The 12,875-nt window shown below is 42.5% G+C and overlaps 1 protein-coding gene across 4 annotated transcripts in view; it reads left to right on the top strand.

Moving 5' to 3' along the window:
• The window catches only part of enox2 (ecto-NOX disulfide-thiol exchanger 2), a 159,721-nt gene that overhangs the window by 35,125 nt on the left and 111,721 nt on the right, over positions 1 to 12,875 (top strand). The window contains exon 1 of one of the 4 annotated variants that reach the window (XM_053429422.1): positions 7,520 to 7,695. The exons of the other annotated variants lie outside the window; for them this stretch is intronic. Within the exon in view, the coding sequence (XP_053285397.1) occupies positions 7,674 to 7,695 (22 nt within the window). The 5' untranslated portion in view covers positions 7,520 to 7,673. Of the gene's footprint in view, positions 1 to 7,519; positions 7,696 to 12,875 lie in introns of those variants that run through there. 4 annotated transcript variants of the gene reach the window in all.

Here is a 12,875-nt window from a genome sequence, read left to right as displayed (position 1 = left end):
CACATAACTCTATAAGTTTTGTTACATCTCCGACACACGCTTACAGTATTACGGCTCTTGCTAGACTACATGTAGACTACATGCTAGCAGCACGGGTCTAAGGATGATCTGATTAAGTCCAATATTTTGGTCCAGACTGAAATATCTCCAATCACTTGATGGATTGCTTTGAAATATTGTGTGGACATCCATGGTCCCCAGATAATGAATCACTCATGTCACGAATTTGATCCCCTGACTTTACATGCTTCGGTTTATGAGCAAATACCTATAAAGCCAATGACGTTCCCATGAGCCTCAGCTGTGCTTGGTGTTTTGTGTTGATTGACACTGATTGTATCATAGACTCTAAATACAGATGGACGATGTGTCTCCGCTTCCTCTTTCTATCTAGGAATTAATCTAACATACCACGTAAACGAACACGGCCATCATTTGCATTTGGAGCCAGAGTCTGAGCCACAGCAATGGGGGGGGGGGGAAATCAGGTCGCTTTATTGAGGTCCTGTCGATGCGTGCACTTAACCAATCAGGAGTCAGTCTCAGCTTTCAATCACAACGATCAACTAGAAAATTAATATATGTGCACTTTCATTCTCCCATCCATTGACATGAAGAGGTGCTTTGGCTTCACTTTTGGGGATCAGTCTTGTCTTCCATTTAATACACAGTCATCCTTTCAGATCGGATATAATGGCTGAAGACTCTTGTTCTTGCTCTGACTCCGACCTTTTCATTTTTTACTGAAACTGCATGTAACTAGCATGATAAGTGCACAGTACAGACCAAGGGATAAATGGACGGTTAGCCGTCACACAACCATGTTCAGAGACACTTCAACACATAAGCTGTTCAGTGTGCATTGTGTTAGTCATGGCATTGCTATATCTCCCCGAGCTTTCATTGTACTTTTTGAAAACAATTGGATCCTACAGTACATTGCCTAAGACTCGAAAATGAAGCGAGTGAGAAACTGACAGACTGAAAGAGAGGGGGAATGAGAAGAGGTTTTCTTGCTGGGGTCTGGCCGATGAGCGTGTCCTTTCTCATTACTCTCACACAGCGCAATATGCAGGTCAGTCAGGTGATAATGAATGCTCTGTCTGATACTTGGCCTCTCTCCCTCCCACCCGGCTCGTCTGGTCTAGTCTCTCTGTTGTATCCTCTGCCTCTTTCTTCGCCCATGTGCACTGCATAGTCCTCTATTGCATCTAGTATATTTTCCTTTAGCGTCTTTAATTATCTACCAATCTCTTCTTCCTCTGTTCACGGACGTCCAGCAGTTTAAAGGTGTTTTGGTTCAGTTTGTTGGACAATGTCGATGATGAGTTTTCTCTGTCTCTTACTCTTCATTAATTAAACAGTGAATTAAGGCCAGTGGCAGAATTTGTTCTGGTTTGTTTGAAAAAAATAGGAAAGAGACCTTTTATATGATACATCATTTGCTTTCCATAGTGCACACAGAAAGGGATGGAGTAATCAAATTCTGTTCACACCAACCTCCACTGCAGCACTGTCTGTAGTAGGAAAAGAGGTAATAATGCCTTCAGCAAAGTTTTTCGCTGAAATTCGTGATACTGGTTCAAGGTTTAGACATTTCTAGTAAACAATAAAATAAAAAAGAATTCAGTTATGACTTGAAGCAAAACGAAAACTAAATGTAAATTTAAATGCAAACTTTTCAAGCCATTCAATTGCAATAACACTCAAATTGAAAAAAGTTTGTTTTTGCTTTTGAATTCACAACTCCTCATCAGCTATCTTGTTGTTTTCTCCAGGAACGCACTGATTGTTTACCCAGCAGTCGCAGTTGGTTCAAAAATGTTCGTTCTAGATAATAAGTCCCTTTACACAGGTACCCGTTTGTTTCTTGTTGTTTAATGAGTGGGGAAGTTAGTCAGGATCGTACTCCATATTTAAAAAGTAAATCAATAAATCAGAAGAGAGATGACCCATCCCATGAAGAAAATAACTAATTATTGATGTAGAGTAGGAGAATAGCTAGTTTTATATATGCTGTTATAAAGTGGACAGTATGATGGATGGGCAGATTAATTACAGGTCTGTTCTTATCAAACATGCCAGAAGACATCTTCAAACTCAGGAGGAGTTGAACCACATGCTCTTTAAAGTCTATTTATCCCACAGTGTGATTATTTAGTTGTTTTTGTTGTTCTTGACCTCTTGGTGGGAGCTGGAGCTTTTGGCTGCAGGACATTACCTGCCTTTGTGTTACTGTTGACTTGGGGGCAGTGAGTCTGACGCCTGTGTAGGCCTGATGGTGCATTTTGTGCCAGGAATCACAACCAGCTTGCTGCACTACACAGCTGCCAAACTGCACCGCAGTGCCCACTTGTCCACATCCACTGCTTTCGCTTGTGTCGGAGGACTTGAAGCATTTGAATACAGCGCGGTAATGTTGTAGAACAAACAAACACGATTTGTCAACACCTCTTCTTGTGGCTATATATTGGTGGCATTGCAGGAGTGGTGCTTTGTCAAGTGATTCTCTGGCTGTGAATGATGACGGGGCAGCGAAGGCTGTTAACAACATTTCAGCAGTGCAGAGAGGTTAGCAGTTGCTTTGCACTCTGTTCAAGGCCCATTCCCATCAATATTCCTGCTGACGGAAAGTTCTGAAGAGATAGGCCTTGATTTAGCCTAATTCGGTTTCCAAAGAAGATTCTGCACTTAGAAAGGCGCCTAGAGTAACTCCCTCCTCTCACGTCATCATGAAACCTATGGCAAACATAGTTTGGCATTTCAAAACGTGTCTCAGATACTTTGTATGGTGCCCTGTCAATCCTCCACCTAGGAATACACCAGTATGTGAACTGGGACCCTGTGAGGCTCACTTAATGAGGTGTGACTTAAGCTGGGGAGTCACCTCAACCTTTCCTGTCCAGATGATCATCTGCTCACCATCAGTCAGGGGCAGGGATGTGAGGTAAGGAGGGAGGAGAAGAAGAGGTATGCAATTAGAGAGGGAAGGATTAAGCAAGATGGAGGTCAAAGATAACATGCTAGGAGCCAAAAGAGAGAGATATGCCTCATCCTGGAAACACATTTCTCTGTTAGTTGTCTTCCTCCACAGAGGGCAGTGGAGTTAATGACATTTTTCACTCTTACCCGTGAGATAAACACACCATTCACTGATCTCAAAATAGACGACACTAAATACCACTGCAGTCACTTTAAGATGATAGACTTTCTGCTAAGTAGAACCTTTTGAATATCATCCTCTGTTCCTCTCTGAAGGCCACATGGAGCAGCTACCTGAACCCTGTTGTTCGATTGCAAAAGGTCACGATGAGACGGCACAATGATCTCTTACCGGGTAAAAACAGGACTGCGTTATTTTGCAATTAACTTGATAGAGGCACACAAATGGGGCAAACATCTCGTGGGATAAATAGTCATAAATGTTGTTTAGTGTAAAGGGAAATAGTGAATCACAAGAATCCTAGTTAAGATGAGGGCTATGCCTCTCGAAGCCCTTGTTAAATTTTTACTATTATAGTTGTAGATGAGGCCCAGCTTCCATTTAATATGCAGTAACTGAATTTGAATTATTCATCATGTGAGAGATTTCCTTGCTAACGAAACAAATGTGTTGAGCAGGAGATTAGATTAACTAGGTCATACATTCTATATATTTCTGCGATAATACACAAAACTGAGGTCGGGGGGAAGTTGTGGAGTCATGACTTCCCTCTCTCCTGTTTTTGTTTTTGTTTTAATAGTGAAATCTTTCAGCCACAATTACAAATTTCACCTCACTTTTAAGTCGGTTGGTTTATTTGAGTGGAGAGGGGATACAAAACCATAAAAGCCAAGCAAGGCCACTTTCATCTGACGAGGAACAGAGTCGAATTAGGGTTTGATTTGAATGTTTTGCTGCACTAAGCAGGCCACAGAAGGAACATCATTGTTAAGAAAAATACCCCAAAATCAAGACATCAGACAACCATCATTCCCCGGTGACACTGAAATTGAATGAGACCATGCACTGGCTGTTACTCATTACTACAGGCTGACAGAGGTAATTGAATTCTGCCTGGAAAACATTCAGTTTATTTATGACAAGTCTTTTTCTGAGTGAAATGTGGACGGAGAAAAGACCAACATCAGTTAGTCTCTTTGCGCGTTTTCATTTCCCAAAATGCGAGAGGATTAATATGTAACTGCTGTGTCCTCATCTTCCTCCTACGAGTACCGTGTTTGTGTGTCTGCTGATGCTCAACAGAGTCACCCGTGTGTGTGTTTTGATGCAACCTCCTTAAAGCGGTGAATAGAGCCTTGTCCATCCAATATTCTTCAAAGGGCTAGGCTGTGGTCCAAATGCTAGAGGAAGACAGGTCCCCATATTATTGTGTCATGTCTCTGAGTCTTTCCAACCTTCATCCTTGTAACATGGCAAACCAGACATTTTGCGCAATTTGATCAGATGCCCGAAAAACACTGTTGAATTTCCCCTCGAATATTTTCAGGGCAGCCTATCAAGTTTTATTATGAAAGTGGGTTGTTTGTTTAAAAAGTCTAAGGGAGAATGAGCTGAAGCACTGAGTCAGCATATGAAAGAAAACCGTTTTTAAATTGTCCCCGCAGTGGGCAGTTGTTATGTTGATCTTTTTAAATCTGTTTTCCATACACGAGATGAATCCTAGATTAATATGAATATATATTTCCCCGATCATCCTTCAACAATGGCTGAAAATAATTGCAATATTTATTTTCCGGGAAATATGTTGAGCAAATGCTGTTGTTTACTGAAGAGGAAACCTGGTGTACTATCTGAATCCATCAAGGCCCATTAGAGAATCACCGATTCCCTGAAAATGGATGAAAGACACAGTGTGGTAGGCTATTGTGTCGTAACAGTAATCCGAATCACTTCAGCACCTTGTTTGTAGAATTGTGTACTGCTGACCTCCGTGGACTGGAAATTGAAAGCAGTTTTGAATATTTGCAAGAGGGGAATGACTTCCTGGCCTTTGGTAAACACTTCAATTTATCTTTTGAAATGAGTTTGTGATGACACAGGAAACAGACATATTGCCGGGGCAGAGGAGAAAATGATTTGACCCAGCGGATATCTTCTAAAAGTATACAAGGTTGTTTGACCTGAACTACACAACCTCAATTTTAGCTTGTACAAACAGGAAAGTATGCATGTTTGAATACAGCCTTTGCCTTTGAAACCACCTACACGCAGTTGGCAAGATTTTCAGGTAAACCCATAGGTAAAGTATTGCAGTCCAAATCAACAGTCAACAACAGGCAGTAAATCATACCCTCATGAAAGTTATACTGTTAAATCCATAATCTAACTCTTAGTTGAGGTTCAGCTTTCAGCCTTGACTTTTTAAACAGCACTTGACAAAAAAGTAGGTGTTTATCCATCCACCTTTATTATGTGCATTTTTGTGACATAGGAGTCGGGTTAGGGTTGAAGGGATAAATTCACCAATCTCAAATTAGAGGTTCAAATTAACTTTCACATTTTCCCCAATAATCCACAACCCTGAATTGTTTCTAGCAATGCTGGATCTCGGCTTTTGGCAATGGAATAACAACGAAAGACTTGTTATCAAATAACAGTGTATTGTCGTAGAAAAACTGACTGAGAAAACCCGTCTTCTAAAAGAGGATAAATTTGGAGTTTGATAAATAACCCTTTATCTCACAAAAACACTCTAGATTGTATCTGCGATTGAGCGAAAAATGTTCCAACAACCAAGGGAAAGGTGTCTGCTAGTTTGTTCTATGATGTAATGCATGGCACGTCTCCCACTAATACACAGAGGATTAAAGGTGCTGGGAGAAAGAATTGTCAGTGACTGTTGATGATGAAACACGGGAGGATATTTGGAGTTAAGCCAAAAATATATTTCATCGCTACTCGAACGAAAGCAATCCAGTTTGGAATTATTAATAGAAAACATGCATCCCATAATCGCAGGGATTCTTTTAATCCCTCACTTTTTCCTCTGCCTCAAATGTGAAACAGAAATAGGTACCCCTCACCCATTGTCTATGGCTATGTCGGAAATTGCGAGAGTATTATGTGGATATATGACGTAAAAAGGAGAAAAATATTTGACAAAGATTAAAAAATGGATCCAATGTCTTTCTATTTCCTCTTGATTCTGAATTATTTTCACTTCGAACTGGCCTCCATCTTGCCGTCTGATTTTATAAACGTGGGGCGGTCCATCAGTTTCACAGTGAGGGACTCACATGCACTCACATGCAAGCACGGCAAGACCAGCTACCAAAACAAAGAACAGAGAAGCTCCGATTACAAACCATACAGAGGCGGTGCGACCGTATTCACTGCACAGGAAGCCAGTTCTCTAAATATCTCCACATAGAAACAAAGTTGTTGGCTGCTATATTAAAGGGATAGTTCCCCCAAAAATGAAAATCCACTTATTACCTGCGAGCTAATATGCTGATTGAGGGGTGGGTCTATAACACTTTTGTAGTTTAAGGGGTAAACAATGTTTTTTGATCCCAACGAACATTAAGGCCAAAAAACATGGTGTAAACTGCCTTGTTTCGAGTCAGAGACTTAGATGACACTTCACCCACCCCTCCAATGGCATAGTGTCGAGTAGATAATGAGGGACTTTTCATTTTGGTGTGAACTATCCCTTTAAGGTTAAAATTTTCAAATATATATATATATATATATTATATGAAAACAAAGTAAAAACCTGTCTGAATGCAGGTAATATTATCCAATTGACAAAAATTGTTAGTTTATTGCGACTCACAAGGTCTTCTGATTCACCTGAGCCCAGAGTTCCATACCTGCAGCTAGATGTCAGGAATCCCACTATTTATTTTTAAATAAATGTGTAAATCGTTGGAAGCATCTTGGACATGTACTCTCCTGCTCTATTTATTTAGGATCACAGAGTATCTCGGGCCACCAGGATCACAGGAATGTCTCATTACAGTGTGCATACTAAGCACCAGTACTGAATAGATGATCTCTATGCTTCTCCTCCTCCAACTGGCAGCTCGCAGAACGACACCTTCTTCAAACGCACAGCTGTCAAAAGTTTTGGAGCCACCACCTCGCCGTGTTTGGCACTTATCGCTTGGCTGTGCCCCAAAAAGAGATCGTGATCAAATCTATCTTTTACTGAATCTGTGTGTGTGTGTTTATTGGAGCCAGCTCCGCAGAGGGGCAGCGTGTTGGGTGATTCCTCCTCGTTCTCTCCGGGTGATTTGCCGTATAGCGGTGCCCTGGCTGTGTCTGCTCCCATGCAAACCACATCTCCTCCTCCTCCTTCTTCTTCTCCTCCTCCTCCTCCTCCTGTGTGACACTTCACTCTCACCGGCAGACCGACACGGGGAGCAGCGGCGCAGGACTCCACACACTTCGCCTGCGCGCTGCGTGCGTCCGTAGCGAACTCCACCGCGTTGCGCGTCGTGAGGGCGGGCGGACTCGCCGTAGCTAAAAAAAGGGTCCCGCTTTGACTGGCTGCTCTCATTGCGGTCCAGTCTGCCGAGCGGAGTGGACTGACTGAGGGACGAGCCCCCACCTTCCCAACCACCGACCAACCCCGCCGTCTCCATTCAAGGATTTGTGTTGCTTCGTATACGCTGCGTCCTGACACAGCGGAGGACCGACGGGAATCGAACCTCGCCTAGCGTGGACCATGTTTCTCCTGCAGTACACAGGTAGGGTCCGCACAAGTTTGCCCGCTGCTCTGATCGCTCACAGGGGAAGATGTTGTGATTTCTTCCATGCCTGTGTGTGTGTGTACTTGTGCCGCTGCAGGCTCCGGTGTGTCGCGGCAGGTAACACATGGCTCATATGACGCTTCGCCACATTTCTCTGCGCTCTTTCACAGAACTTGCAGGAACAAGCCGAGCGGTTTTCTTCCCGTCTCCTCTGTGCGTAATCGTCGGGCGTGTACCAGCTGTTGAGACCGCAGCCGCCTCTCTCCGGTGTGGCACAGGGCTGCTGGGATTTTCCGTGCGTCTCAGCATTGGATGCGCAGTGTTGTGCTTTATTATGATGATGCTAGAGGTGATGGTGATGACGATAAATAAGGATAAATTCTTCCTGTGCGCGTTGCTTGGGTCGCAGCTGTATGATCGGGGCTGGCGAACGCCCGCTGCAGCTGTTCATGGATGAAGTTTTCAGAATAGATGTAATCCGCGCTGACGCCGGATCGCTGCTGTATTGAAATCCTCATCCCCCCCCCTCCACATGTTATTCATCCCGGTTTCTATTATGTTCTATTGTGGCACAATAAAGCCCGGTGAGTCACGTATTAAAGCGGATTGACAGGCCTATGTCATGCGAGTTGTTTGCTGTATAGAAAACCTGCACAAGTTGTTATAGGCTTCTTCTTTTTTGTGCTGCTGGTGCTGCGTCCAACTGTTCAGATCCCCGTGTCCTTTATCCTCGCCGGGTGTTTTTTAATGGGAGGTTTTTTTTATCCGTCCTCTCAGGATCTAATTAAGCGAGGATAGTGTGTGAACTCTTCACATTAACCTGCTTACTCCTGCTTCATCCTGGCACCGTGTCTCCCCACCCCCCCTCCTCTATTCTCGGTGTGCAAATTCAGATGTCCCACCTCAGCCCTAAAAAGCAATGACGTGTCCGAAAGATTAGTCTCGTGCTATTAACTTGCTGTTTGTCATCACTGACTGAGAAAAATCCAACTTTCCATTTCCATCCCCTTCCCACCTCATATATTAGATTTATATTCCTCCACGTTTGGATCTATAGCCACAGCACAATATGGTCTCAGTGTTTCACATTTGGAAACAGACTTTTCGGTCTTTGGGAAATAAGGTTTAATTGGTTTGTCTAATGAAGCTTATTTTTGAGCTAATAGTTTTTTCTTTCAGTGCAGTGATCCAGATAATTCCACACAGCTTAATTTATAATTTGAATCGTAGCCTGTAGTCTGAACAAAAAAAGTAGTTCAGGACAAAATTGTCGGTATGACCTGGGGAAAAAGTGCTTCTGTCCAGTGCATGAAAATGTGCGGATGGAGGTTTTTGTTTCTCTGCCGTGCTCTCGTTCATCTCTGTGCCGACAGAGCGGATCAGTTCCCTTCTCTTCCATTTTCTTCTTCTACCAGGGGCACAAACATGTTTTGAACCAGATCAAATGGGGGTTGAGTGCATCCCCATGACCACAGGGAGAGAAAAGGTCTATCAGGCCTAGTGACAGCCATTTACCTCCACACTGAGCTCGTCCTCTCTGATCAATCAGGAGAGCATCTCTAGATTGCTTTTAATGGTGCGAGGGGAGGGGGCACTTTGCTTAGATCAGTCAGAGAGGAGGGATTTAAAGGTTGCACACAGAGTGCTTGAGACTGCGTTTGAATATTCCAGCTCTCGGTGGCATAGGTTGCTTGGGCTGCAGAACAAATTAGTCTAAATTCAGAGCGGACCACTGTGCAGTACCAGGAGATTTGACAGCTCTGGAAAATCTCAAATTTTTAATTGGTTGCTGCATGACAATTTGTGGTTGCTAAGTGGGAATCTCTTTTCAGTGACTGTCAAGAAGATAAAAACGTGTCAAAGATGAGTGAAAAAGGCTAAAAAACGAAGGGGATATATGAGTCACAGATGACCTGTATATGCTAGAGCAGCTACCTGAGTGAGAGCCTCACTAAGCGGAAATTTATTTGTGAGACAGGCGCAGGGTATTGGCAGTGGGATATCAATTACACTGGAAACTGTCCTGCTTTCGTGGTCATTTCAAATGTAGCCTCCTGCAGGAAACTCACAGTATGTCCCTGCCCTTCAAAAGGCATAAATTGCTGCCCTGACCAACAACCTGTCATAACTGTAAAATCCTGAAAAGACTAAATCCAACCTTAGTGTGTTTATTTTGATTCAGATTTTGATTCCATATTGCGCAAAGCATATTTGATTTACATCTGCTAAAACATTATAATCACGGCACAGATTTTTAACACAGCATCATAGTCAAGGTTCAACGTAATACATGCACTCACCAGCAGTGGCTATTTAAATAAAGTTCAAGTTATCCAGGAAAGAAATCATTCTCTAACTGAATGCGGTCCAGTTATTTTATCCGTCTTTGATAACAATCGCAAGCCACTTCACCTCGGTAAATGAAAAAAGCACTTGACTTCAGTTTCATCCACGCTTGTGACTCCCACAGCTGCTCACTGACTCATCCTGCCCATCCTCATTCGCCACTGTTGTTCTCTTCTGACTGTTCAAAGCTGAGCTGGGAAAAAAAAGTGGGAACCTCTTAGGCTTACGGATGAGGCAAGTTCAGCGCATAAAGTCAGGACTGCAAATTTCTTTGTGTTATAGCTTTTGGCAGCCAAGCTAGACGGAGTAGTCCTGCTAATACCAAGACTAATAATACAGTAAACAAGAAGGAGAGATAGGTGTTTTCATGTCGAATTGTTGAGAATCTATAACCTAGACGTAGGCTCAAACTGACTGTGATGCAAGTATGTCTCCCCCTGCGATCAGGTCACATCTTGCACTCAGATTGGGTTTAAGAAATAAACAGATATGCCCACACTGAATGACCAATGCTTTGTAATATATATATTTGTTTATAGCTAAACCACATTTTTTAAGTTTTTCCATGAAGATTCTAAAGTACAACATGGGTCATTCATAAGTTCCAAGCGGCTACTTGTGGTCTGTAAAACCTCATGACTTTGGTGGCAAGTCAAGTCGACTGTGGTTGTGTTTTACATAACGACTTTCCATATTTAGACTTGTCATACACTCGTGTCAAAGTGCACTAGAACTGATGCATTTTTTGTTCAACTGTCTTCAATTCCCACTACAGGATGTCCTCAGTTTCTCCCCCACAGCTCCACAGCTGTCTCTGTGCCAAACCCTGAATTCTTTAAATCCCGCTTCCTCTAAATGTAGTCATTTCATCTGGCTCATGAAATTGTCATTAACCCTTCTGTGGCCTGCCCTGAAGTTTTCTCTAGATGGTTATAGTAGATGCGAGCGTTGCAAATATCTATTATTATAATGTTTTGTTCGGATTGGTCCAGAAACTCAAGGCTGTTACTTAATAACACACTGACCACAGCCAGCAAATTGTTGGGAGGCCAAGCTTGACCAGGGTTTTCTACAATTCCCATCTCTTCCTAAATCTTGGAGAGAACATGCTATTGATTCTGTGACAAACTGCCAGGGCACCGTCTGTGCACACTTTCTTCTTCTTGTGAGATTAGAGGCTTTGCCTGCAGATGCTGCCACCTTCATCAGACAACGTTTACAGATTACTTCTTCAGTGTCATCAAGTTCCATTATGAAATTGGTTTCAAATCAAAAACATTGCTTTTCACTTTGACACCACATGCATCACCATTGTCTCGTTGGTCATCTCTAGTCTTCACATGGCAAGACTCTACTACTATGATGTGATTTTGCTCTGCTGCCGCAAGGAGCAGAGAATCTCAGGCAATGATTTTAGCTTCGTCAAACTATTCTTTTGATGATCTTTTGAATCATTTATTTAATGAGCTGGTAATGTGTGAAAATAAACCAAATGAGGTTAAAGTTGATGAAAAAATACTTTGGTGCCAGTGGGCGAGTTATGCAACCGGTGTGTCCTGTTACACCTGTGTCACCGAGTACCACAGCAACCTTCATTCAAAAAATTGCTTAAATATAATCTTGTTGAAGTAGCTTTGTAAAGTCAAGAAGAACAAAGTGTTCTGCTGTGTGTATTTGTACAGTACTATATATAAAAAAACTGTTTCTATCCATGATCGTCCATAACTAATCATTAAGAAAACTCTGGCTGGATTAAAGACATGGATTCTTCTCTGTACTCTTACAACATACTTTGCTGATTCTGTCAAGTCAGTCCCCTGCACATTGTGCCAACACTCAAATGCACCCGCTGTTGGGATAATCTTTAAGACTCTTGGTGTTATTACTTGACTGTTTCATTGCCTCACTATTCAGTCCAAATCTCGGTAGCTGGCTAATGATGCAGGATAATTGTTCAGCTTTTGAATTGCAGCAGCAGCATTAATGGCAAGCTAATGTGTGCTTAGGTTGAATGAAAAGTATACTTGCTTTTGTGGAAGATCCCTTTGAGGATCAGCAGTGTTGGCAGCGGCAGAGGTTCAGCCTGCCATCTAGTATCGAGTAGCTAAGAGAGCTTGGCAGCCTAGAGGCAACCTACTCGGGGGCTCCTACCATATCACTGACAGAGCTCTTCATTACGCATCACTTTCGTGATAAGCAACCACACAGGGAACCTTGAAATTGGAACTAAAGACCAGGCAACGGCAAGTTCAGGAGCTACATGAAAGATGAATTGAACCGTCAGCTTTATTCTACATTTGCTGTACATGAGACTGGATTGTGGCGGTGGTGCTGCTGTGCTAAACCCCACTGACAGTCCCTTTGAGCAGAGGAGAATAGAGGAGCAGTTTGAAGACGCTGGATTATGCCGTTCCCCGGGGAGTTGCTGTGCAACTTTTAAGCACTTTCATATCTACTCTCAAAAAACATATAAAGAAAACTTCAGTCTTCTACATTTTGTCTCAATGTTCTGGGGAAGCTCTCGTCCCATGTGTGTTGAGGTCGGCTTAAACAAACACTGGATGGATTTTTTTAATTTAACATGTTTAAGAAGGAGACTTTGTCTCTCGAAAACAATAGTTTATTTTTCCGGTGTAATGTAACACACACTCAGTTTTACAGACAATTACACGCATCAGTTCAGTTTTGCTGAATGAGATCAGGCCATTTATATTTTCTATTAATTATGGTGTAGTTGAGACTCAACATGATCTGTAACTCAACAAGAAGAGGTCGACATTAAACCCAACTCTACTTTAAACAAAGCTTTCTTTAGGATATAAAGCTTATAT

Source organism: Pleuronectes platessa, chromosome 8, assembly GCF_947347685.1.
Source record: "Pleuronectes platessa chromosome 8, fPlePla1.1, whole genome shotgun sequence".
In the NCBI taxonomy this organism is placed as follows: domain Eukaryota; kingdom Metazoa; phylum Chordata; class Actinopteri; order Pleuronectiformes; family Pleuronectidae; genus Pleuronectes; species Pleuronectes platessa.
This window is presented reverse-complemented; position numbering and strand designations above follow the sequence as displayed.